This window comes from Ornithorhynchus anatinus, chromosome 19 (assembly GCF_004115215.2).
Source record: "Ornithorhynchus anatinus isolate Pmale09 chromosome 19, mOrnAna1.pri.v4, whole genome shotgun sequence".
Classification (NCBI taxonomy): domain Eukaryota; kingdom Metazoa; phylum Chordata; class Mammalia; order Monotremata; family Ornithorhynchidae; genus Ornithorhynchus; species Ornithorhynchus anatinus.
This window is the reverse complement of record NC_041746.1, coordinates 15,755,168-15,781,673: the sequence shown is the minus strand read 5'-3', so window position 1 is coordinate 15,781,673 and position 26,506 is coordinate 15,755,168. Positions and strand designations below refer to the sequence as shown.

General features: G+C 46.4%; 1 protein-coding gene across 3 annotated transcripts in view; it reads right to left on the bottom strand.

Moving 5' to 3' along the window:
• DNAH8 (dynein axonemal heavy chain 8) overlaps positions 1–26,506 on the bottom strand; it is a 168,971-nt gene that overhangs the window by 78,744 nt on the left and 63,721 nt on the right. For 2 of the 3 annotated variants that reach the window (XM_029047258.2, XM_029047260.2), the window contains exons 43-59: positions 24,219–24,397; positions 21,998–22,185; positions 19,857–19,943; positions 19,650–19,757; positions 17,746–17,880; positions 16,850–17,011; positions 15,238–15,484; positions 14,394–14,635; positions 13,749–13,889; positions 12,708–12,945; positions 10,435–10,577; positions 8,006–8,140; positions 7,420–7,542; positions 6,638–6,851; positions 4,897–5,006; positions 1,627–1,790; positions 105–297 (exon numbers count right to left, since the gene is read on the bottom strand). In XM_029047258.2, the coding sequence (XP_028903091.1) occupies positions 105–297; positions 1,627–1,790; positions 4,897–5,006; positions 6,638–6,851; positions 7,420–7,542; positions 8,006–8,140; positions 10,435–10,577; positions 12,708–12,945; positions 13,749–13,889; positions 14,394–14,635; positions 15,238–15,484; positions 16,850–17,011; positions 17,746–17,880; positions 19,650–19,757; positions 19,857–19,943; positions 21,998–22,185; positions 24,219–24,397 (2,809 nt within the window). The remainder of the gene's footprint in view (positions 1–104; positions 298–1,626; positions 1,791–4,896; positions 5,007–6,637; positions 6,852–7,419; positions 7,543–8,005; positions 8,141–10,434; positions 10,578–12,707; positions 12,946–13,748; positions 13,890–14,393; positions 14,636–15,237; positions 15,485–16,849; positions 17,012–17,745; positions 17,881–19,649; positions 19,758–19,856; positions 19,944–21,997; positions 22,186–24,218; positions 24,398–26,506) is intronic. The other variant, XM_029047259.2, reaches the window with a different exon arrangement.

The following is a 26,506-nucleotide window of genomic DNA, read 5'->3' as shown; positions in this document are numbered from 1 at the left end:
ACTGTCCTACTTTGCAAGAATACTGCATTTATCCTGGCCTGGCAGATTTATCACAAGCGTAATGGAAATAATACACGAATGGATGAAAAGCTGAGAAGAAATACCATTTCATAGACTTTGGGCGTTTCAAACACATAATCTTCAGGTTCCTCGCCAGTTGGTTCAGGCATATCACGTAAAAAATCTACAAAATACGGTTCAGGATGAAGTTCTGGAACCAGAGCAGGGTCAATATGTTCAGCCACTGCCCGGGTAATATTAACATTAAACCAATTTTCATCTTCTTGGCAAATAAACCTACAAGAGAAGATGAACCGAAAAAAGATGCAAAGAAAGGAAGTGTTTCGTAACAAAGGTAAATGAAATCTTACTTAAATCCCATTTCCACTCCCCTCTCTATTTTTCTCCTCCCCTCTCCATCTCTTCACTTTTCCTCCTTTCTTCCCTCCCCTGCCCCCTACCTAGCCTGTTTCTCTACCCATGACTTTTGTCATTATCTCCTTGGTCCCCTCCCCATCTCACTGGTGCATTTCAATCATCCAATCAATGGTATTTGAGTGCTTACTCTGCGCGGAGCACTGAACGTAGAACTTGGGAGCGTATGATGCAACAGAGTTTGTGGACCCGTTCCTTGCCCACCATGAGCTTACAGGACCCTATTTGCATAGCCAAACCTCACACCTTCAGGCCTACTAGGTGGAATTTAGTAGCTGCAGGACCATAATTAAGCGTGGAGAAGCCACCGAGGGAGCATCTGGTCCGAGGCAGAGATACTCGTGTCCTTCGGGGATCTCAATTAGCTCAGAAAAGCGTCGTATGTCAGTAGCCCCATTAAAACACAGAATCATGTGGAATTTTTCCAAGTCCCATTGGGTTTGGTCCATGCAGTCACAACTAATGCATCAGCAATGCCAAACCAAAGGGATTCTCACAGATGCTCTAGACTGTAAGCTCGTCGTAGACAGGGGACGTGTCCACCGACTCTGATGCCCTGTATTCTCCCGAGTGCTTACTACAGTGCTCTGCACCCTCTGAACGCTCAGTTAATACCACCGACTGATAGTCGCGATACACAGGACTGTTTAAGGAGCACGCGTGACTATCTGTGGGAAGTCAGAGCTGAGGGAATCCTGAGCTGTCCAGATCAACTGAAAGCTGTCACTGAATTCTATCGTCAGGTAGCACAAAAGCAAGGCCAAGTGGAAAGGGAACAGGACTGGGATTGTGTGACCTTGGGCGAGTCACTTAACTTCTCTATAACTTCTCAGTTTCCTCATCTATAAAATAGTGAGATGCCTGTTTTGCTTAGAATGGGCACCCTATTTGAAACAGGGGCCATATGGCATCTGACCTGATGATCATCTAACTACCTCATCGCTTAGCATAGTGCTTGGTGCTTACAAATACTACAGTTATTACCATTATTAGCATTATTACCATAAATAATAAAATTGAAAACCAAGAGAGACAAAATATCTTTATGGAATCTTATGAGAATGTCGATGCAACGTCAAGCTCCAAATCATGAAAAAGTTATTATACTTTTATTACATTTATCAATGTACATATTAGCCTAGTAAAATCAAAATATTGCATATAAAGCACTTAATATGAACCATAAAATACCTGTCAGCAATTACTCTGTTACACTCATGTTTGAAAAGTGAAAGGAGAGTAGAAACCGAATTGCATTCTTCTGCTTTTATAGTTAACATTCCTTGCCAAATTCTGGAAAGATCTCGGAGATTGAAGATATAATGAAATTTAGAGGGAGTCGGCAGCATCTTTACCTAAAGTAAAAAAATATAATCACTGTACAAAACCAATAACTACGCGACTGGAATGAAAATAATGTTTGGAACTATAAAGAAATAGGATTACATTTTCTCTTCTATATCTTTTTCTAGGTAAAATGTCTCATTTATTTTTATACTTTTTTCCAAATGTATTTTAACAAATAATGCTTATCTCTTAATCTTGGGGGTAGCACAAGAGGAAGGCGGAGAGAATCAGCCCAGAAGTGTTTAGGACCTGGGTTCTAATCCTTACTCCAACACTTGTCTGCTGTGTGACCTTGGACAAATCACTTAACTTCTCTTTGCCTCAGTTGCCTCATCTATAAAATGGGGATTAAGAGTGTGAACCCCTTGTGGGACAGGGACTGTGTCCAATCTGATTAACTTGTATCTGCCCGAGTGCTTAGAACAGGCACATAATAAGTACTTAAGAAGTACCATAACCATTTTTGCTACTAGGAGCAGGGAAATTCGAATTTAGAAAGAATTTTTTTAAAATGTCTAAAAACACTTTCCTCACCTGATGGTACCTCCCCAAGCCCCAGCTTCTTAATCCTGTGCCATTATCTCTGACCCATATCAATCGATCAGTGGTACTAATTAAGCGCTTAATGTGTACAGGGTTCTGCACTAACCACTCGGGAGAGTTCAAAACAACAGAATTAGCAGAGACGTTCCCTGCCTATAACCATAACGAGTTCATAGTCTGTGAAATCTGTGAATTATGGATTCCGAGAACTGTCTGGGCCCTTCTCCCGGGCCAGAAAACAAGCTGCACACACCTTCTCTGCCCCTTGCGGTCCCAGATCCTAGGCAGGACCGCCAGCTAAAAAGAGCACCTCCTCACTCAGCGAATGAGACTTCAGGGGCCAACGGGAACAGTTGGATCTTGTTTCGGTCCCTGGAGAGGGTTTTAGGGCGTTCCAGATTCACTCCCGGATTCAAAGTGGGACCCGACCATCCTTTCACTCCCAGAATTTAGTTCTAATGTGAGATGACCTGGCCCCTAACAACTCATCATATGAGTGGAAATATTCTGGGAACTTGTAATTTTATGTACAGTTCTCTCTCTCTCTCAATATATAGAGAGAGAGAGCAGTATGTACATACATATATTTATATTACATATATATATCTACAAACACATACATAGACATCTATATATAATAATGATAATCATTGTGGTATTTGTTAAGGGTTTACTATGTGCCAAGCACTGGGGTAGATACAAGGTAATCAGGTTGGACACTGTCCCTGTCTCACATGGGGCTCACAGTCTTAATCCCCACGTTACAGATGAGGGAACTGAGGCACAGAGAAATGAAGCGACATGTCCAAGGTCACATAGGCACGTGGCAGAGCCGGTTTTAGAACCCGTGTCCTCTGACTCCCAGGTCCATGCTTTTTCCACTAAACCACGCTGCTTCCATACACATATATATACATGCATACAAGGGAATGGCTGAATAAGATGGTGGTGATCAATAGCAGTTTGGAGAGAAACAGTGAATTATAGGAGAAGCAGCGTGGCTCAGTGGAAAGAGCACGGGCTTTGGAGTCAGGGCTCATGAGTTCGAATCCCAGCTCTGCCACTTGTCGGCTGTGTGACTGTGGGCAAGTCACTTAACTTCTCTGGGCCTCAGTTCCCTCATCTGTAAAATGGGGATTAAGACTGTGAGCCCCACGTGGGACAACCTGATTCCCCTATGTCTACCCCAGCGCTTAGAACAGTGCTCGGCACATAGTAAGCGCTTAACAGATACCAACATTATTATTATTATTAGATGAAGCCCAGACAAAATTTGCACAACACTAGAATTTTATACATTTCTATTACACTTTGTGCACCCTTGAAGTGTGAGCTGCGATATAAATCGATGGGTGTACGCTCTTATAACAAGAGCCAGATTTTCCGTTCCTGGACCGCACTCTTGTCACACTGATTCAGGACTCCCTTGAAAGCTACCGAGCGCAAATCAGTATAATGCAATGAGGAGAAAATATGGTCTAATAACAGAGCACCTATCTTCCACTGGGCTGGCAGTGCTTTACTGTGATTATTGCATTAATCCTTTCAACTCCATTGTGAGGTAGGCAGGTGCACGCTCGGATTCGTAGTTTTACAGATGGGGAAACACGTGCACAGAAATTAAGTGATGTGGTAAAAGCTGGTGGGGGAACTGGTGACTGAATCAAGAATCCCTGATCCACAGTCTGGTTATTTTTTTTATGGCATTTAAGCGCTTGCTTTGTGCCAAGCACAGAGCCCAAATAGCGCTGGGGTAGACACAGGGTTGGACAGAGTCCACGTCCCACATGGGGCTTGAAGTCTTAATTCCCATTTTCCAGATGAGGGAACTGAGGCCCAGAGAAGTGAAGTGACTTCCCCAGGGTCACACGGCAGACAAGCGACAGAGCGAGGATCAGAACCCACCACCTTCTGACTCCCAGATCTGTGTCCTATCTACAAGGCGGGGCTGCTTTTCTAGAATAATGTAATAATGGCAATAGTGAGTTGTAAAAGAAAGGGTCGTAACCCCCCGGGATGACCCTATGGAGATGAACACAGTCAGAGCACCAACTGGAAAGGCTCGGAGTTTAAAGGAAAGCTGAAAATTCATTTACCCAATTAACAGAGACACTAGAGAAAATACCCAACTCAAATTCTTCCTGGACATTTTACACAAACAAGACCAGAGTGAAAGTCTCAAACTTATTAAAGGAGCAGCATGGCCTAGTGGAAGGAGTCAGGGCCTGGAGTCAAAAGAGGACCCGGTTTCTAATTCTGTTCCTCCAGCTGCCTGCTGTCAGACGTGGGACAAGTCTCTTCACTGCTCTGTGCCTCAGCTTCCTCATCTATAAAGGGGGGATTTAATGTCTGTTCTCCCTCCTACTTAGAGTATGAGTCCCACGTGGGACAGGAATTCATTCATTCAGTCGTATTTATTGAGCGCTTACTGTGTGCAGAGCACTGTACTAAGTGCTTGGATCTATCCCAAAGCTTAGAACGACGCTTGACCCATACTAAGCGCTTAACAGATATCGCTGGCATAATTACCGATCTCTGAAATTTTTGGATATATCCAAACCCGTAATCTACCTTAGTCCACTGCCACAGGATTCTGCCCGCTGAGACTAATTTTATGATCACATCACATACTTCAGGCTTGAAGTTTCTATGAGGATCAAAATATCCACACCCGATCAATCCTGAGAACAGATAAGAGTGAAAAAAGAACTTTATATACAGATCATTCAGAACCCATTTTTCCCTTAGGGACAAATCAATCTAAATGTAAACGCAGCTACTATAGGTCCCGTGATCAGCCATTTCAGAAGCCACTTCTTCCACTCATCTCTGACTAACATGCTAAGCAGGACAATCAATCCGTCGGTGGTATTCATTGAGCGCTGATTGGAAGACATGTTCCCTCACCCCAAGGACAACCGAGGTCTGGAATTTGGGGAGAAGGGGCAGAATTCCTCTCAGCATTTGCCAGTCTGTTGCCAGAGCTTCTGGGAAAGGAGGGAGAAAGGAATTAAAGTGAGCAAAAATGAAAGCAGGAGGGATAAAAAAGAGAATGAAAGAGCAATTGATATGGCTCCATTCTTCAAATATGAACACAGTTCTCCAGCTTCAGGCTCCTGAATTTAAAAAATCTATACTTTTTGAAAGATGGGGCTTCAACAATTTTTTCCAACTACCTCTATTGCATTATGGAATTCACTTCATTTTGAAAGTGTCTTTCCTTCTAACTTACTGAGAGCTTGGGAAAGAACAATAAAACCAGAGACCCCCCGAACAGAGTCAGATCCACTCCTGTGTGAATTTCTTAAATAAGCAAACTCTCAAAAAGTCAGGAATCATGCTCCGTGGCCCTCTAGGCTGTGAGTTCCTTGAGAGCAGGGATCGTTTCGACCAATTCTATTGTACTGAACGTTCTCAAATGTTTAGCACAATACTCTCCACACAGCAAGTGCTCAATAAATACCATGGATTGACTGATGATAAATTTTAGATCAAAACTGAAATGTACAGATCTTTGTCTATTATAAATGACCTATTTAGTCATATTAATGTCTGCCTTTCCGTCTAGACTGTAAACTCATTATGGCCAGGGAATGTGTCTGCTAATTCTGTTGTATTGTACTTTCCCAAGTGCTTAGTACTGTGTTCTGCGCACAGTAAGCCCTCAATAAATACACTTGATTGATTGAAATGTGTCAGCAGAGATTTGTGAAAATCTTCAGTCAATCAGTGGTATTTGAGCACTTACTATGGGCAGAACACTGTAGTAAGTGTTTGGGAAAGTACAGTACAACAGAATTAGCAAAGTTCCCTGCCCACAAGGAGTTTAGAGTCTAGAGGCGAAGGGGCAGAGAATGGCCCCAAATTCACTGAGGGATTGAATGTACTGCCGGACATTCATTGATCACTTCAGTCACACCCACACCCTCTAGACTTAAAGCTTGTTGCGGGCAGGGAATGCGCCTGCTATATCGCTATCTTGATGCTCTCAAGTGCTCAGTACAGTGTTCTGCCCACAGTAAGCGCTCAATAAATACGACTGACTGACGTGGGGAACAACGCATCCTTGACCACCACGGGCAACAGGAGTAGAATTGATGGGTCATACACAGTACCTTTCCCCTCACATTTCATAAAAATGAATATGGGGGGGGGGGAGACTGCATATTACTTTCTTTTTTCATCTTCTACTGTAACTCTTTGAGAGGAAAGCATAACATAGTTTATGATTTTTACAGCACAGAAGTGTACTATAGAAATGATAAATACTATAATAACAGACAATTGCCCATTCGAAAGAAAGCATTAATACCAAAAATTTTGTCTATGGAGGCGTTGGATGGCAATGTGCAATTAAACACAGTAAACTGCCTCTTCAGACGTTGTGGAATATCATTTCTACCACCTCCGGGGTGTATCATAGCTGCTATTATCTGCACATCAACAATTGTAGTGAAGTCTCCGGGTTTATCCAAGCTGTACATTCCTTCCATTTCCATCATCTGCCGCACAATCTCATTAGTCACCTGAAAATGATTACAAAATAGGCTTTTTAATTACTCAAGGACTTTATCCATTTATAGGGCACTGCACTTGTATCGATAAGACTACTGCACACAAAAAACTGCTCCCAAGTCCCAGTTCTATTAATGTTTGTGAAAATGAATAGTCGATGTCCGAATATTAAATACCGATCTTTGCCCCCATTAGCTAGACAACGCATTTTTCATTCTTTCTCCCCATTCATCATCATCTTTTCCTTTGCCGGGTGTTTTCTCTCTCTGTGTGTCACTATCCTCTTCTAGTCCGACACGACTACGATTCTGCCTGCCTGCTGCGCATATGCCTGTACGTTTCTTGGTGCCGTGAGGTCTCCGCTTTCACGTCTCTGTTTCAGCCCGGTTCTCCTGTTTCTACACGTCAGGGTTTTCTGTACGTGGGAGATAAAAATCTGTGTGCAGATGGGGTGAAGATGTAGGGGGAGTGTTTGTTTGAAGAACCCCCATAAGGCTTCTGAGCCTATCTTCTCCCTTTTTTTCATCTCACCCTCTGTTGTCCGTGTCACGCACGCCGAATGTAACATCTCCATTATACCTGATCTCCCCATTCATTAATTATCGGCATGTTAATGTCGTCGATAAACACAGTCATTTTTCTCCCCCCCGGGGGGCCGTATGTGCTTCCCATCCGTTTGTCCACGTAGCTTTCAACTGTCCTCTGAAAAAGAAAAAGGGAAATGCTTAGCTTAATATTTTGGGAATCACTCACTTGCGGTGTATTGAGGGTCCAAATGGTCACAGCCATGATTCCTGACTTCAAGGAGCTTACAGTGGATTTAAGATATTACTAAGAAAGATAAGCATGCCATTTCATAACATATTTTATCTTTGAAGAAATTAAAATAGAGACTAAACAATTTTAAGACCAAATGATCACAATGCCAATCCTTAAGATGAAATAAATAGTAGGAAATTTTAAGGACAAATGACTATAATGTCAACCATTTTCTACAGGATCTCAGACCCCTTACTTCTTTTAAGTGAACGTGAAGAAATCTGAGGCATAAAAAATATGGAAACCCCTTCTGAAATTCCCATTTCACTTGTACGATTAGTAGTTTGAAACATGTTTTAAATATAAACGACTAACATTTGAAAGTATATACAACTGTGGATTTTACCTGAAACATAACTGGTTCTGTGGCAGATGAAAAATTCAGAGATTTTGATAAATGGACTTCTGGATTGTATTTTTTCATATATCCTTTAATCATTACAGTTTTCGCTGTTCCCTGTTCTCCTGTGAGCAAAACTGCCTATAATCACAGAATTACAGGCAATGAACTCAAAAAAGGGGCTGGAGAATCCAGCTTTCCACTTCAAGACATTACCCTCCAATCATCTCCACAGAATACCAGCCCTTCTTTTTCTAAATGATCTCTATGGTCAGAAATTCCACAACCTCAATTAGAACATCCCACTGCAACCAAAACTTTACAGAAAAAAAAGTTCTTCGTAAGCTCTAGCCTAAATATTTCATGCTGCATTTTAAATTCGTCCCCTCCTGCCCCCTCTTAAAGGAAACTAAACTGAGCAATGGTTACTTAATGGTTTTCCTGTCACTGCATTTATTGCTTCTTCGGTTCGTTTCCACAGACGGGAAATTTCCCAAGCCTTTAATCATTTTTGCCCATTCCAAAGCAATTAATGTTTAACAATTCGGCACTGTGGTGAATTAACATTCTACTTAACGATTCAAGTTAAAACATCTACTAGTTGCTGGGCTTTTTGGATCTGTGGATTTCTAATAAAATATGCATAGAGTCTAGTGTCATGTGATATTTCCAATAGGGCTCAATAGAAGTTGCTTTAAGAATACCCAAGATAGGTATATTGGCATTTCTCTAGTCAGATATAATTTTAAAAATGTAAATATTCAATGCCATTAAAATGTAACTGCCGAATCTTTATAATAGAGCAGTATCTTGTATATACTTATATTACCTAAGGATTCGCGTGTTTTATTCACCTATGAATCGACGCCTTATCGTGGCTGGAGAGTTTGCGTACCCTGATGAAGTTGACGCCATATAGGGTGACTTTTAATGGCAAGGTCTACGCCGAAGTGTCAGACAAAGCCGATTCGCCTGTGCTGGGCAGCGGCAGCCCGGGAAAAAGTCCAAGGCGGACGATCGAGTGACCAAAACGGTGATCAAAGGCAACGGCAGCGATTCAAGTTTTTACAGCGTGGAAGAAGGTGATGGTAAACCACTTCCGTATCTTTACCAAGAAAACTCTACAGATGCACATGCCGGAATGACTTTACGGTAGAAGATGGGACGCCCCGGAGAGGATCTGTCCACAGAGCCGTTATAGGTCGGGTGCGACACGGCATCTGAGGAAATTCACCCGTCCCTCAGACTCCAGCACTTACGAACGTAACCGCAAGGCATTTATTTTTATTCACGTCTGTCTCCTCTCCAGACTGTAAGCTCACTGTGGGCAGGGAACGTGTCTACCAACTCTATTGTATTGTAATCTTCCAGGTGCACGGTACAGTACCCCCTGGAATTAGTCATAATTTAAAAACGAATCACAAAAGTCAATGAAATCTCACAAACTTTGGCATCCAAATCCCTGATTCCCAGGGGCTGTTCCTTATGTAGCTTAATTTTCATATCAATCTATGAGTTGTATTGATTGAGCTCTTATCGTGCGGAGCACTGTATTAGCGCTTAGGTGAGTATAACAATATGAATTCCCCGCCCACGGTGAGCTTACAGAAGGGGAGACAGACGTTAACAGAAATAAATAAATGACAGATGTGTACATAAGTGCCGTGGGGCTGGGAGGGAGGACGAATAAAGGGAGTAAGGCAAGGTGAGGCAGAAGGGAGGTGAAGAGAGGGGAAAGTGGGCTCCAGTGGTTGCCCATCCACCTCCGCAAATTAATCAGGTTGGACAGAATCCACGTCACGCATGGAGCTCACAGTCTTCTTCCCCATTTGACAGGTGACAAATGAGCCCCAGAAGAATGCAGGGACTTGTTCAAGGTCACACAGCTGAGAAGTGGCGGAGCCGGGACTAGAACCCGAGAAGCAGAATCTTGCTGCCTAGTGGATAGAGCCCGGGCCTGGGAGTTAGAAGGACCTAGGTTCGAACCCCGGCTCTGCCACTTGTCTGCTATGTGACCTTGGACACTTCACTTCACTGGGCCTCAGTTGCCTGAGCTATACAACGAAGGTTAAGATTGCGAGCCCCATGTGGGACTGTGTCCAACCCGTCTCGCCTGTACCCCCCCCCCCGGCGCTTACCACAGTACCTGGCACATACTAAGCGCTTAACAAATTCCCCAATTATTATCATTATTATACTCTTTAGAGGAAAGGTCTCTGCGCAGTAAACCACCCCTACTTCCCGGGGTGCTTTTCTAGATATCGATGAGCCTCCTAAACCAGGGAAGACCTGTGTTATTCGAGAAGGATAAATGCCAGTGAGGGTATTTCAAGATCACACGCTACCAGATCATTCTACACCACGGTCTCCCGTAGCCTACTGTAATATGTGCTCGACGGTTTTTGCAAGTCACTGACCAATGCCTGAGCACTTACTTTGTGTTGCTTTGCGATCGTGTCGATCAGAAAGTTAGTTCTTACGTTGTCGACATTTGGAACCAGAATAGATGCATATTCTGGAATAGTATCCGTGGGATAGACATACGGCTGTAGTTTTTTATTCCAGTGATCCCAGTCGCCTGTTAGAAGTATAAAATTATACATATTTAGACATGTGTAACATGTATTTTCTATTATCATCAATATGTTGGTAAAGAGAATCTAGTCTTCAATTGTAACAACCACATGGGGCAGAGACGGTCTCAGATCTGATTAACCTGAATCTACCCCACTGCTTGGGACAATGTCGGACACATAGTCAGAGCTTAACAAGTACCATTTGAAAGCAAAACAAAACTCAGTTTACACAGCTGAATTATCTATACTGCTGAGTTTTAACAGCACTCAAGAGCATCCTAATTTAGTATTTCCATAAATCTGATTAGCATGGTCTTGATTTCTTCATCAATATATATGTATATAAATATATATATACACATGTATACCGGAGCCATTAGAGAAAAATGCCACATATTACACGGGCAGCAGCACGGCCTAGTGGATGAAGCCTGGGCCTGGGAGTCCGAGGGCCCGGGTTCTCATCCCAGCTTCACCACTTGTCAGCTGTGTGACCTTGGACAAGTCACTTAACTTCTCCGTGTCTAAATGACCTCATCCGTAAAATGGGGAATAAGACTGTGGGGTCTTTTTGGGACAGAGACTGTGTCCAACCTGATCAACTTGTACCTACACCAATGCTTAGTAAGGTACCTGGAACATAACTGGACCTTAGCGAGTAACCTGAAAAATAAAAATACATCTCTCCAGCCTGACACAGCCAGTGGTGATGAATTAGCTTTTGTGAGACATTTGAGCCACACTGCACCTTGCTAAAAGTAGGATGGTTAAAACTATACTTTCCTAGCTTTGTCACTGAAAATATTATCGGGATTCATTTAAGGACATCTCACAGAAACGATATGAGGCAGGCAAATTATTTGCATTTGAAGGTCATGGGTTCTAATCCCGGCTCAGCCTCTCGTCTGCTGCGTGACCTGGGGCAAGTCACTTCACTTCTCTGGGCCTCAGTGACCTCATCTGTAAAATGGGGATTAAGACTGTGAGACTCACGTGGGACAGGGACTGTGTCCCACCCCAGTGCTTAGGTACGGTGCCTGGCACATAGTAAGTGCTTCACAAATACCATAATAATAACAACTATTACCCTGCTCTAAACCATTGGAAGAAACAGAAGAGAGGAGCCTGCATCAGCAGGGAGAAGCCTGGGCCAGAAACAGCACGGCCGAGTGAGAAGCAGTGTGACCTAGTGGCAAGAACACAGCCCTGGGAGTCAGAAGATCTGAGTTCTAATCCTAGGTCTGCCACACGCCTGCTGCATGACCATGGGAAAATCATTCAACTTCTCTTTTTCTTAGTTTCTTCATCTGTAAAATGGGGATCCAATCCTTTTTCTCCCTCCTGCTCAGACAAGGAGCCCCAAGGAGGACAGGGACTGTGTCCGATCTGACTCATCATCTGGTACCTGCCCCAGAGGCTTAGTGACAGTGCTTGGCAGACAGTAAGGCTTTTACAGTTATCACTATTAATTATTCAGAGGACTAGAACAGGAGCAGAATTATGCTAAGCTGCAGCAGGGCAATGTACGAGGAATAGGAAGAAGCGTTTAATGCAGCAGCAGAACAGGTTGGGACGAGATGAGCTGAGGGCACTAATAACTGCGGCATTTGTTTCGCGCCAGACACTGTATTGAGCGCTGGGGTGGAGACAAGCAAATCGGGTTGGACACAGTCCCTGTCCCACGTGGGGCAATCCCCATTTTTCAGATGAGGGAACTGAGCCCCAGAGATGTGAAGGGACTCGCCCAAGGTCACACAGCAGACGAGGGGCGGAGCCGGGATCAGGACCCACGGCCTTCTGACTCCAAGGCCCGGGTCTGTCCGCTACACCCTGCTGGCAGTGACAGAAGACGGTCGAGTTTGCACTTCTGCTTATTATGTTTTGGCAGTTTTCTCCAAACCTGAACAGACAGAGTGTCTGACCGAGGAGTAGAACGCTCAGTACGGTGCTAAGTGCTTAGTACAGTGCTCTGGCCACAGTAAGCGCTCAAAAAATATGATCGAATGAATGAATGACGGGTGCTTCACTGTAATCCAAAGTAGTCTGTACATTTGGTTTGGGGATTAGGATTTTTCAGGCCCCCGCAAAATGCTACTGCCTAAATCAAGACAGAGCGATTATTTGCCTCTTACCATATTCTGTGACATAAAACTCATACATGGTTTGATTACTGCCCTCCGGGATCTCCGGCAAAACCAATCTGCTCTCATGGCTCCTTAAAAAGGCTTCAAGTTTTTCTCGGCTCTCCAGCTCCAGCAGGGCACCTAAGCTCCACATCAGGCTGAAGACAAATAATTTATGAAGGTGCTCGTTAGAAGAAACACCACCATCTTCTTTAGAGGGAATTAAGCCTTCCAGCAGATTGAGAGTCTGGGAAAAGAAAAAAAAGAAAATAGTGAAGCTGACCATAAAGGAAGGGCAAAACAGACACCACTACAACTTCACCGCTTTAAGTGCGGGTGTATGGGGGAGGAGATCAAAAATATTTCTAAAAAAGGTTGTAACATTCTCCCGAGTTCCTCAGACTATCGTATTTGCTGAGAAAATCGGGTCAACAGAATCCATTATATCTGGAACCTCTCTGGCAGACCATGGCGTCGATATGCTATTAAATACCCAACCAAGTTCTGTTTCTCCTGAGCAGCTAGTTGATGCTCAACGTTCCTTGAGCCTGAGAGCCTTAGATTTGTGACTGCGTCCAACCCGATTCGCTCGTATCTACCCCAGTGCTCAGTACAGTGCCTGGCACACGGTAAGCGCTTAACAGATACCACGAACATCGTCATTATTGTCTGTGCTTAACAAAGGCCACAAAACCAAAACGGAGAAACATCAGCAGCCAGATCAACTTGGCATTCGGCAAAGGGGAGGAGGAATGATTCTTGGCGAACACAGGTGACGGATCGAAAAGGAGATGCAAACGAAAGAAAAGGAGTGTGCCCTGCCAAACGGCCTGGTTATGATCTGTGAGAACGTGGCTCCATCCCACAGGCAATTTGGTGGACTAAGTCCAACCTGATTAGTTTGCATTCACCCCCGCGTGTGGTACGGTGCCTTGGCACATAGTCATCGCTTAACAGATGCCACAAATAAAAAAGCAAACTACTGTCCTACCTGCATGTAATTACACTCTGAGAGTTGCATTTTGGGAGCAAGGTTCAGTTTCATCCTACCTGCACGATGTAATTACACTCTAAGAGTTGCATTTTGGGAGCAAGGTTTAGTTTCACGTATGTATATGCCGCTTCAAAGACACTGTCATAAAGTCCTTGTAATATCACGGATTCCTGGGGAGTACGCTTCTTTAGCCATGCCTGTAACAGACACCAGACAAGCCCGCAACCTTAGCATTCTCCTCAACTGGATACGCACCTTCATTCACACCTCCCTCAACCCGCACAGCACTTACGTACTAGCCATAAATTATTTATTTATGCCCTCAAGTTCACCCATAATGGAAAGGCCTCAGCTGAAGCGTCAAAATCGATTCCCCAGTGCCGGGCGGCAGCGGCCGGGGAAAAAGTCAAAGTCAAGTGATCAAAATGTTGATCACAGACAATGGCAGAGACTTGAGTTTTGACTACGAGGAGGAAGGCAATGGTAAACCACTTCTGCATTTTATTTTTTTTACCGAGAAAACTCTACGGATAACGTGTCCACAGAGCCGCTAAGAATCGGCAACGACTCGACGGCATTAGAAAGAAGCCCTCAGTCCGGTGCTCTGCACACAGAAAGTGCTCGGTAAACTCCGATCGGTGGACGTAGAAAGGTTGAAACAAAAACCGGAAAAGGCGTTAGCATTTTGGCCGGGTCCGCACCTGCAATATCGGCTTCCAGCTGAGAGCGGAGCTGCTAATGTAGACCATCCCCATCCTGGAAACAGTGGCGGGGGAAGCGTTTTCAATGTTGTGGACCTCGAACAGAAGCTTACAGGTTGGGGACATGGGAATCCGATCACCGTTAGCTAAAGTGAGGGTCTTGTTGTCATCCAACACTGAATTCAGGTTTTCAATCCAGATGGCGTCTACGGGACCATCCAAAATGAGGAAGATATTTTCACCTACGAAGAGGGTAAAGCAGGAAATTCAATGTTCATTCATTCTTTCATTCAGTCGTATTTATCGAGCGCCTACTCTGTGCGAAGCACTGTACTAAGCGCTTGGGAGAGGACAATATCACAACAAACGGACCCGTTCCCGCCCGCGACGAGCTCACAGTCTAGAAGGGGAGACTGACATTAATATGAATAGAGTCTGCATTGCCTATATTACAACCGGGACTTTTGCCTCGTATAATAAAGTACGGTAACCCGATTATCTTGTATCTACCCCAGCGCTTAGAAGAGTGCCTGGCACATAGTAAGCGCTTAACAAATACCGTAATTATCATTATTATTATTATTATTAAAGTCACCCAATCCCTTAGAATCGCTACACTCTAAGCCCGTGGCGGGCAGGGAAAGTGTCTACCAACTCTATTGCATTGTAGTCTCCCAGGCGTTTAGTACAGTGCTCGGCACACAGTGAGCGCTCAATAAATACGGCCGACTGGTGTGCGCGTGCTCCTGGGGCCCCGGGAGACCACTCGAGGAGAGCCGGCAGACCCCGCGAGTCTCGTGGGCCCACGCCGGCTCCCAGCCGTCCCAAAAACCCGATCCCTCACCCTTCTTGGCCTTCAGCGTTTTTCTCCACAGCGTGGAAAAAATCCCGTCCGTCCAGTCGTTGGTTGCCGTATCCAGTTTGCCAAACATCTGAGGGGCGGTGATAGCTTTGGGGTTCATGCGCATCTCTCGGTGAGGGCGGCCACACTCCGTCAGTGCCCTCATTAAAATTGTGATGACGGACGTTTTTCCGGACCCGCTGGGCCCAAGGGTCATCAATCCGTGCCGTACGAGGGATGTCTCGTATAGCTGGATGGACAGATTCCGTTTGTTAAACACGTGCGCTTGACGAAAAGGACCCTATTTATTTTGTCAGTGAAATGTACGTCGCCTTGATTCTACTTATCTGCTATTGTTTTAATGAGATGTTCATCCCCTTGATTCTATTTATCGTTATTGTTCTCGTCTGTCCGTCTCCCCCGACTAGACTGTAAGCCCGTCAGAGGGCAGGGACCGTCTCTATGTGTTACCGATTTGTACATTCCAAGCGCTTAGTACAGTGCTCTGCACATAGTAAGCGCTCAATAAATACTACTGAATGAATGAATGACATCTGTCAAGCGCTGTTCTGAGCGCTGGGGGAGACGCAAGTTAATCAGGTCGGACGTGGTCCCTGTCCCACGTGGGGCTCACGGTCTAAGCAGGAGGGGAGAGCGGGTACGGAATCCCCGTTTTGCAGTCGAGGAAACTGAGGCACAGAGAAGTGAAGTGAAGTGACTTGCCCGACGTCACACAGAAGGCAAGTGGTGGAGCTGGGATTAGAATCCGGGGCTTCTGGCTCCCAGGCCCGAGGTTTATCCATTAGGCCTTGCTGCTTCTTTATTGGCACTCTTAGAGGGAAAGCATGCTTTTCTCAACTTGAAAAAGCTCCACTGAAAGTGTAGATAAGCAGTCTTAGACCTGGGCTGTGAGGCTGCTGTTCATTTCTTCCACTAATTACTGTTCTGGGAAGTTCCACTTCCTATAAATTTGAAGTAGGGACAAAAAGAGCTGGCAAAGTGCAGGGAGCTTTCGTATTCAAAGAGACCAAACTGGCTTAGTGGATAGAGCACGGGCCTGGGAGTCAGAAAGACCTGGGTTCTAATCCTGACCAGTCAGTTCATTTCTCTGGGCCTCGATTACCCCATCAGTAAAATGGGGATTAAGAGACAGCCCCACGTGGGACAGGGACTGGGTCCGAAATGATGGACTCGTATCTTTCCCAAAGCTTAGGACAGTGCTTGGCACATATTAAGGTACCATTATTGTTATTATTATTAAAGGTGTGTAATTGGAGGAGGTAGTCTAAAATTTAGGATTTTCTCATCCTGGAATTTGGCATTTGGTTTGCAAACTTCATGATATCCGAAATTAATATAGCTTTGGCTGAATCGGCGTATTGCTGTTTTCCGCAGGGAATCAAGATTAAGTTCCACCTCCTTATTAAAATGACTTGATTCTTTAAAAATGTCTATACCTTCTCTGTTAATCCAACAAGCGGGAGGCTTCCCTTCGCAGGGGCACGGCTACTTGCTTCGAAAATAGAGAAGGCGGAACGATCGCGTCTAGGCCGTCAACGAGCCGTTTTAGAAACACACCCATCTCCACACCTTTCACCGACTCACAAATCTATACCTGTACGAGTTTTAGATTCCAGGGAGGATGGTTAATCAGTCCTTCTTCCTCCACCTGATTGGCGACTGCGGCCTGCAGTTCGAAGTAAGTACTGCTGTCCAGCTGTAACCCTGGAAACAGGTCGTTGATCAGACTGAGAAAAAGGGGCTCGTCTTCGTCCACCTGAAAAGCCGTAAATAGACATTCGAAGGCGTGACCGTTTAAAATACGAAGTCGTCACGTACTCATTTAGTTGGGAAGATTAACCGTCAGTCGACCAATGGCATCTGTTGAGCGCTCATTACGTGCAGGGGACTGTACGGAGCGTTCGTGAGGGTACAAAAGAATTGGTCAGTGGGTATTTATCGAGCGCTTACCGTACACGGAGAGTACAATGCATCGGAGACAGCAGACGCGTTTCTTGCCCATAATGAACTTACAGTCTGTGCGTCTTTCCTCCCCAAATTAAGTATTCACTCAAATTGGCACGGTCAATTAAAAGGTGGTTAAAATCGTCAGTCCTTATTTATTCCACTTTAAACAGCATCAGATATTTCTTGCAGCTCTATCATTTCAAGATGCTCAAGTTTCCAAGCACCTTCACAGAGGGGTTCCGTGTAACTCTCTAACTTCTCTTATCTTCTGGTTCTTGTGTGATTTGCAACAGTCGTTCGTAACGGTCACCCCGGGAAAAGCAGCACTGGTTTTATTTTCAAATAAAAATCCCAAACCCAGGTGCTCTCGACCGTGCCTGGGCACCTCTGCCCTCCCCTCAAATCTAAAGGTGTCCAAACTCAAATTCCCACCCAAGCCCCGTACGTCCCAGGCCTTGGGACGTGCAGAATTCACCTACAGAAGGCTGCGACGTTGGGCTGGACGAGAGGGGGTGATGGGGCCCAAAGTACGGAAATCCTCACCAGTTTAGAGAGGTTCATATCCCTCAGCCCCCTCATGACGGTACTTAATTCACTGTCTTCTGGCCTGGCTCTTTTTTGAGCTCCAAGAGTCCTCAGTACCGAAAGGATGTTCCTCAGGCCGAAATCGTAGTGCACCTGAAAGGAGGGGAGAAGCGGAAACGTCACGAGTGGAATGTCTCCCCGTTCCGGAGTCCGACAGCTCCGCGCACAAGAGGCGAAGGAGACGGAGGATGGCCTTCCGGATGGTCGCCAAGAGACCTCGCTGGATTCGTGATATCCTAGGTGACACATCTCTTCTGCCTTAAGCTCCCACCTCCTCCTCTCCTGCTTTCCTCCTTTCTGTTTCTCTCCTGGCTACCCACGTAATGGCAAAATCCTTTTCCCCCTCTAGACTGGAAACTCCTTGAAAACATGGCTATCAACTCTGTTGCACTGTCCTCTCCCAAGCACTTAGTGCCGTGCTCTGCACCCAAGGAGTGCTCAAATACCAATACCAAAGTGCTTAGGTGAGAAGGAAGTGCTGAAGTGGGAGGTGTTGGGTTTCGTAGGGTGGGAGATGTGTGTTTAATCGCAGATCGGAGATGAGACGTCCTGTCTAGAGAGCCCAAGTAGAGGATTGAGGCGACTGAAGGGAACGTGCCACCAACTCTGTTGTACTGCCCTTGTCCAAGTGCTCGATCATTCATTTACTGTACGTAGAGCACCGTGTTAAGCGCTTGGGAGAGTACAATAATCAGGTGACACATTCCCTGCGCACACACAGCAAGTTTACAGTCTGCACACAGTAAGCGGTCAGTGAATACCGCTGACAAGTGACTTGCCCAATCCCCATGCTCCCTGCTCCTATTTTTTTTTTTTTTTTTATCACCTCACACCCCGAAACCTCCTCATCCCCCTCATTCCCCATTACACGGAGGACAGCCCTCTCTCCCTTACCCCGCCACCTGACAAAAGTTCCCCATGCACTGCTTTTCCTCCCAGGCCTTCCATCCCTCTCCTCTTTTCTCCTGCCGATCTCTTGCAGCGGAAACCCTCACGACTGTCAGACCCTGCCTACTTCTCAGTCTCCCACCCATATTTTGGAATCTTCCGGCCTCTTCCCCATCCTGCTTTCGACCGCTCCTCCTTCTTTCCTTACCTGTCGCCCCCGGAAGCTTCTTGGAAAAGTTTTTCTCTTTTCCTGTACGTCTGCCGGTGCGAGAGTGTCAACCTGTATGTCGGCACAGTTCCCCTCCTGCTTCTCAATCCCAGGTCAGGCGGGGCAAATTACAGACGAGACTTTCTTTTTTCAGGACGGACATGGGTTCGGAGGTACGGAATCCCGTCCTGTGATCTAATGCCATCGGCCACTTTCCGAGTGCCATTCTGCACCCAACCATGCTTTTTAAGGAGTATTTAAGAGCTTACTATATGCCAGGCACCGTACTAAGCACTGAGGTAGATACAAGATCATCAGGCTGGACACTGTCCCTTATCTCCCACATGGGGCTCACAGTCTTAATCCCCATTTCCCAGACAAGGTAACTGAGGCACAGAGAAGTGAAGTGACCGGCCCAAGGTCGCACAGACGACAAGCGGCGGAGCTGGGATTAGAACCTAAATCCTCTTGACTACTACGCCCGGGTTCTTTCCGCTAAGCCACGCTGCTCCTGCCTGTGATGCTGGGCCTGTATTTTCTTGTGATTTCTTACTGAGCTACTTGCACCAACTCTCCAGCTCTGCCCATCCCCCCTCCAGTTGCTTTTGACCCAGCCGCCATTCCGATGATAGCTACGGGAAACGGGAAGCCCTCGAAGCGTCACCCAGAGATAGGGAAGAAAAAGAATCCCCATTAATGAATGAAGAGAAGTACCACGGTAAACAAAATTCACCAATCCCAAATTCATTTCTTTGAGGACTATTACCTGTTTAGTAAGTTGTTCCTCACAAAGTTTATACAGGACGTAGAATTTCTGGGCCAGGATGACATTGTCAAGAAATCCACAACTAGCAAGTTTGACTCTCATAATGATCTGAAAATGAAATCATTTAAATTTCCGTCACCTCCTTTCAAATAAGAGGAGAGCACATCAATACCGAATTGTCTTGAACTTTTAAATATGGATGAGTACCTGTCTATCTGGAACCATCATAGCAACCGTCCTAAACTGAATTTTTAAGTTTTCAGGAAGTTCCTGTCGCCCGGCATACCCGGGATTCTACAGATGAAAATATAGATTATTTTCAACAAAACAATGTTACACGTAACACATTTTCCAAAACAGTCAGCTGAAATTTACTACAGTTTTCATCTTTAATTCAGTTTCACAGGTTGTTTTAAAAGGATCCCAGGAGTTCTATTTTTTCTTATCGTGTTAAGTGCTTTATGGTCTTTGGGGTAGATACAAGATCATCAGGCTGGACACAGTCCATGTCCTACACGCGGGGCTCGGGGTCTTAATCCCCATTTTCCAGAGGAGGTAACCGAGGCACAGAGCAGTGAAGTGACTTGCCCAAAGTCACCCAGCAGACAAGGGGCAGAGCTGGGATTAGAATCCAGGTCCTTCTGACTTGCAGGTCCGTGCTCTATCCACTAAACCATGCTGCTTCTCAGCCTCAAGGCCTCAGGCGACATGGAATGGCCCGGCCAGACTGACAAATAGGCGGGCTGCACTTTGTCCTCGATCTGCTCCTCGCTTTAGCCAGCTGATGTCCTTTTTAAGTCTCTACTCTGTGCTGAACACTGTTCTAAGGGATTAGGAGAGAACCACGCAGCAAGATGTCTTAACTGCCAGGGAAGAGGGCATCATGGGGAGAAGCCACAGATTCGGGGATTTGGTCATCCCGGTTCCAACTTCGGCTGTTTCTAAATTTTCACCCTGTACAGCCCGGAACACTGGGCTTCATTTAGGGCAGGAGCTGGAGACCGGGGGAGGGATCACATGCAAAATGAGGAAACCATCTGAAAAACTGTGATTGGAGGTACAAGGGAGGGAAAGCTTAAAGAGGGTGAGAGGGTACCAAGGGGTGAACATGGTGGGAAGGGGGGGAAGGGAGGGTTGGGAATTACCGGATCATGTGGGAAGGTCAACAGGAACATTTTATTTTTGACCAAGCAAAGGTTGGCCACCATATTGAGGAAAACCCCCTGACCTGACAGAGATATAAAAGAGCTCTAAGATTCTTTTGAAATGTGACGTTGGAGAAGGCTTTTGAGAATACCACGGACTGCCCGAAAAACAAACAATTAGATTTGCGAGCAAATTAAGCCAGAGTGGTCTTTGGAAGGCCAAATGACTCCACTTAGATTAACGTATTTTGGACAATCATCGGGAGGACTAATTCTCCGGAGGAAAAATGTCCAGGGAAAACGTGGAAGAGGCAGGCCGGCAGCTAGACGGATAGAGACCATAACGACGATAACGGACGAACCGTCAGAAAGGTTGCGGACGTGGCAGAGGACGAGACTCTGGAAAAAGTATATCCACGGAGTCGTTATGAATCGGAAGCGACTCGGCGGCACTTGAAAATAATATACACGGATTCAATTGGACATATAATTATTCATTCTGTTATTTGGTCCCATTTGCACTACTATTTTATCCTCGTTCTTCCCCCTACTCCCATTATTTGCAAATCTTTTTTTTTTTTTTTTTTGGTCTTTCAGCCCACTCTTTTGATGGCTCAGAGGAAAGAGCCCGGGCTTGGGAGTCCGAGGTCATGGGTTTGAATCCCGGCTCTGCCACCTGTCAGCTTTGTGACTGTGGGCAAGTCACTTCACTTCTCTGTGCCTCAGTTCCCTCAACTGTAAAATGGGGATTAAGACTGTGAGCCTCACGTGGGACAACCTGATTACCTTGTATCTACCCCAGCTTAGAATAGTGCTGTGCACATAGTAAGCACTTAAATACCAACATTATTATTATTATTATTATTAATAATTGCACCCTCCTGCAGGGAAAGGGATCTTGAATTTTAGCTAGGGCCTTTTCCCAAGCGATCCGTTCGGTGCTCTGTGTCCACAAAATTCCACTGATTGGCTAAGGACTTCTCAAAGAGCTTGGCGTCTTGTCAGGGGAGGCAGAAAGAACACAATCACGCAAGTGCACCGGTTGATGTGACAGAAGCGTGAAAAGAGCAATGGGAGGAGGAGGACGCAGCAAGTCCCGGAAGGGGAAACCGGGACCGTGAACTCTTCAGCTTTCCCGTTACCCTACCAGAAGTCACGGCTTCCCTCGGCGCATCAAATGACTCTCGAACCCTAACGTCTCACCATCGTCAGGAAAATTCCAAACTCGGGATTTAAGTCGACACAATCGCCGTCTGAGAAAATGAACTGCTTCTTCCTTTCTTTCCTCGCCGTCAGGACGATGTAGATTTGTTGGGCTGCCACTGACAAAACGGGCAACTCGATTCTGTTGAATTCATCGAAACAACCCCAGGAACCTGACTGTGCCAGACCTAACGTGGGAAAAAACAACTTTCAAATGTTACTTTGGAGTGATCGGAAGTTGAACACAAAACATATCGACAAATGACCTTATTGAGAGTAAATTAACTCCCCGGTCACCCAGTTATTTGCTGAAACAGTTTCGTTCGTACCTAATCACACCACGTGATGCCCAGTTGATGCGGTCGTCTTTTTTAGGGGATTTGTTAATGTGCTTACTATGTGCGAAACACCGTTCTAAGCGCTGGGGGAGTCAGAAGTTAATTAAGTTTGGCACAGTCCCTGTCCCACACGGGGCTCAGAGTCTACGTAGGAGGGAGAACAGAAGAACCGAGACACCGAGTGACCTGCCCGAGGTCACACAGCCGGCAACTGGGAGAGTCAGAATTAGAACCCACGTCCTCTGCCTCCCAGGCCTGGGCTCTGGCCACTAGGCCATGCTGCTTCTCTGCCACGACCCCGTGGGAGGTACGGCGCGTCATCCACGGCCCCGTCCAACGGCAGCAGTCCTGCCTAAACGGTAAACAGTTCTCGCCGGATGACAGACGATCTGTGCACGCTGAACGGAAAACCCCTCGGGGCTCACATCCGAGTCTTCTCTGCAGCGCTCTAAATCTGTTTAGCTACGCCAGCGATAGCACTCATTTTTGAGTGGGAAGGACAGTTATAAATACACTCCCACGTAGACGCTTTTACTCACTGAGATGAGAAAACAGTTTCGAGAAAACACAGACTCCCAGACTACGTGGAAAAGAATCAAGCCCAAGCAATTCCTTTTTGCCCCCCCATAATGGATCAGTGGTATTTCTTGAGCACTTGCTATGTGCAGAGCATCGTACTGAGCGCTTGGGAGAGGGCGAGACAGCAGAGTTGGTAGACCCGTTCCCTGCCGCTCACAATCGCCTTCCAGTCTAGACATTCGCCTTCAAGTGCCGTCAAATCCTGTCCGATCCATAGGGACTCCACGGACACACTCTGCCCACAGCGTCCCACCTTTGTCGTCTGGGGCCACCCCGGTACGTGTACCCATTGAGTTTTCTCGGTCAGAATACGGAAGTGGTTTACCGTCGCCATTACTGTAACTAAATTAAGGATCTAGGCGCTGTGGAGCCGCGGGTGGGGTGAATAGCAAATTCAATCGTATTTATTGAGCGCGTACCGGGTGGAGAGCACGGTACTAAGCGATCGGGAGGTACAATACAGCAATGAAGACAGATGATCCCTGACCGCATCGGGCTTACATTCTAGAGGTGGGGAGACAGACATCAAAACAACAGGCGTCAATGGAAATAAATAAAATTGTAGACGTATACGTATATACATAAGTGCGGTGGGGCGGAGGGGGCTGGGGGGGAGAGCAAAGGGAGCGAGTCAAGGTGATGCAGAAGGGAGGGAGGAGCAAATGCCAAAGGGGCACAGAGAAGCAGGTGGCCTAATAATAATGATAATGTCGGTATTTGTTAAGCGCTTACTATGTGCAGAGCACTGTTCTAAGCGCTGGGGGAGATACAGGGTCATCAGGTTGTCCCATGTGAGGCTCCCAGTTAATCCCCATTTTACAGATGAGGTCACTGAGGCCCAGAGAAGCGAAGTGACTGGCCCACAGTCACACAGCTGCCAAGTGGCGGAGCCAGGATTCAAACCCATGACCTACGACTCTCAAGGCCGGGCTCTTTCCAATGAGCCACGCTGCTTCGTGAAGAGAACATGGGCCTGCGAGTCAGGAGGACCTGAGCTCTCATCCCAGCTCCGCCACCTGTCCGCTATATGACACCGTGCAAGTCACTTCATCTCTCGGGGCCTCAGCGACCTCATCTGCAAAATGGGGATTAAGACCGGGAGCCCTCACGTGGGACAGGGACTGTGTCCAACGTGATCAACTTCTATCTACTCCCTCGAAGAGCGTTTGGCACATAGTAAGCGCTTAACAAGTTACCATAGTTATTATCATCATTAATTATTACGCCGCGGAAAGGAGAGGGAGTCGGGGAAAAGAGAATCGGGGAAAGCCTCTTGGAGGAGATGGGACGTAATTAACACCTGCCTTTGAAAATCCTGCCCAGGCCTCTGAAATCCATCTGATCCGAGCAGTTAAACACGACCACGTATTTTCCCAGTGCCTTTCCCATGTCTTTGGTGGTTTCGGTTTTCCCAGTTCCGGCCGGTCCCGCGGGAGCTCCTCCCATGTTCATTCCCAACGCTTGAGCTAGGGTAATATAGCACCTGCAAGATAGTTCATTCCGAAATATAAAGTGGCCTTGTGAATGTATCGTACAGACGGCGCCACCAGAGTCTTCCCTGGACCAGAGGGGCAGCGAGGGCCTGGGAGTCAGTGGGACCTGGGCTCTGATCCCGTCCACGCCACTTACCTGCTGTGTGACCCCGGGCGAGTCATTTAACTTCTCCGGGCCTCAGTTTCCTCAGCTGCCAAATGAGGATCCATCACCTGTTCCCCGTTCCAATTAGACGGCGAACCCCACGATGGGCGGGGACTGTGTCCCACCTGATTATCTTCTATCTACCCCGGTGCTTACTGTCTAGTACTAGGGAGGCAGGAAAAGTTCAACAGATACAATCACTACTATCATCACCTCTATTTTTTGAGTCCCCTTCCAGCCATCTCCCAACTTCCGAGCTCCCACGCCTAGTTCAACTCCTGGAAGAGGTCTTTCCATCCCTGCTGTCTTCATTACTGCTCCACTAACTCTCTTCTAAACCCATTATATTGAGGTTTCTGCCCTCTGAACGCCACCAGGCAGTAAATCAATCGATCGCTGGTATTTACTGAGCGCTCACTGTGTGATCCTCTGTGTTTCAAATATCACACGTAACGGATTCATCATGAAACACTGCCCTGCAGAATCCAAAAACCTACTGGCAATTGGTAGCGTTAAAACTATATCTCATTTAACCAGTGCCATCTGAACGACATTTAAAATTTGAAATACCGTCTCTACTTTTGTTGATATGCTTATTTGAAATCGTCCGTTATCTCGGGAACGATGTGTGCGAGCTTAATTAAATTGATTTGATCAATGAATACGACTGACTGAATTAAATAACATTACCTCTAGCCTCCCTTACTTAGCAACGGCTAGTCTCGGCTGGAAGTTTAGCACACGGATTCAGTAGACAAGGAGAGGAGGGAAAACACAACGAACGAAGGGAACGGGCCGAACAAATACCATTTTAAAAAAAGCAATCGCTGGTATTTACTGAGCGCTTACTGTGTGCGGGGCACTGTACTAATCGCTCGGAGGCCTACAGTATAATAGCTGGTAGAGAAGCAGCGTGGCTCAGTGGAAAGAGCCCGGGCTTGGGAGTCAGAGGAAATGGGTTCGAATCCCCGCTCTGCCACTTGTCGGCTGTGTGACAAGTTACTTAACTTCTCTGTGCCTCAGTTACCTCATCTGTAAAATGGGGATTAACTGTGAGCCTCACAAGGGACAACCTGATGACTCTGTGATAATAATAATGATAATGTCGGTATTTGTTAAGCACTTACTATGTGCAGAGCACTGTTCTAAGCGCTGGAGTAGATACAGGGGAATGAGGTTGTCATCGCTTAACAAATACGAACATTATTATTACGTTCCCTGTCCTCAACAAGCTTCCGGCCTAAGGGAAGTCTAAAAGATTCCATTCTGTCCTAATCCTCTTTGCTATCTCAGCTGTCTCTGATACAGCGGACCTCCTTTCTGCAACACTATCAGGGCTCGGTTTGACATGGCGGGGTGGACAGAGCCCGGGCCTGGGAGTCGGAAGGTCACAGGTTCTAATCCCAGCTCCACCATCTGTCTCCTCTGGGACCCTGGCAGGTCGCTTCACTTCTCGGTGCCTCGGTTACCTCATCTGTACAATGGGGACTGAGACGGCGAGCCCCACGAGGGGCAGGGACCGGGTCCAACCCGATTTGCCTGTATCCGCCCCGGCGCTTAGTACAGCGCCTGGCCCATAGTAAGCGCTTAACAAATACCAGTTGTGACTAACCCACCTCTCCTTCCTAACTGCCCCCTCCTCGGTTACGTCCGCCTCTCATCCCTTAACTCCGGACATTTCTCTTTTCGCTCTAAACTCACTGTTCTGGGGAGCTCATCTATCGGTCAATAAGGGGTATTTATTGAGAGCTCTCTGTCTGCGGAGCACTCTGCTAAACGCTCGGGAGAGTAATCGGTGGTATCTATCGAGCGCTTACCATGTGCAGAGCACTGTACTCGGCACTTGGGAGAGGACGACACAAGAGAATTAGCAGACACGTCCCCTTCCCGTGCCAAGTTTATCGCTCGGAGGGGGGGACGTGAGACGGTAGACGAGATCCCTGCCTTCGAGAAG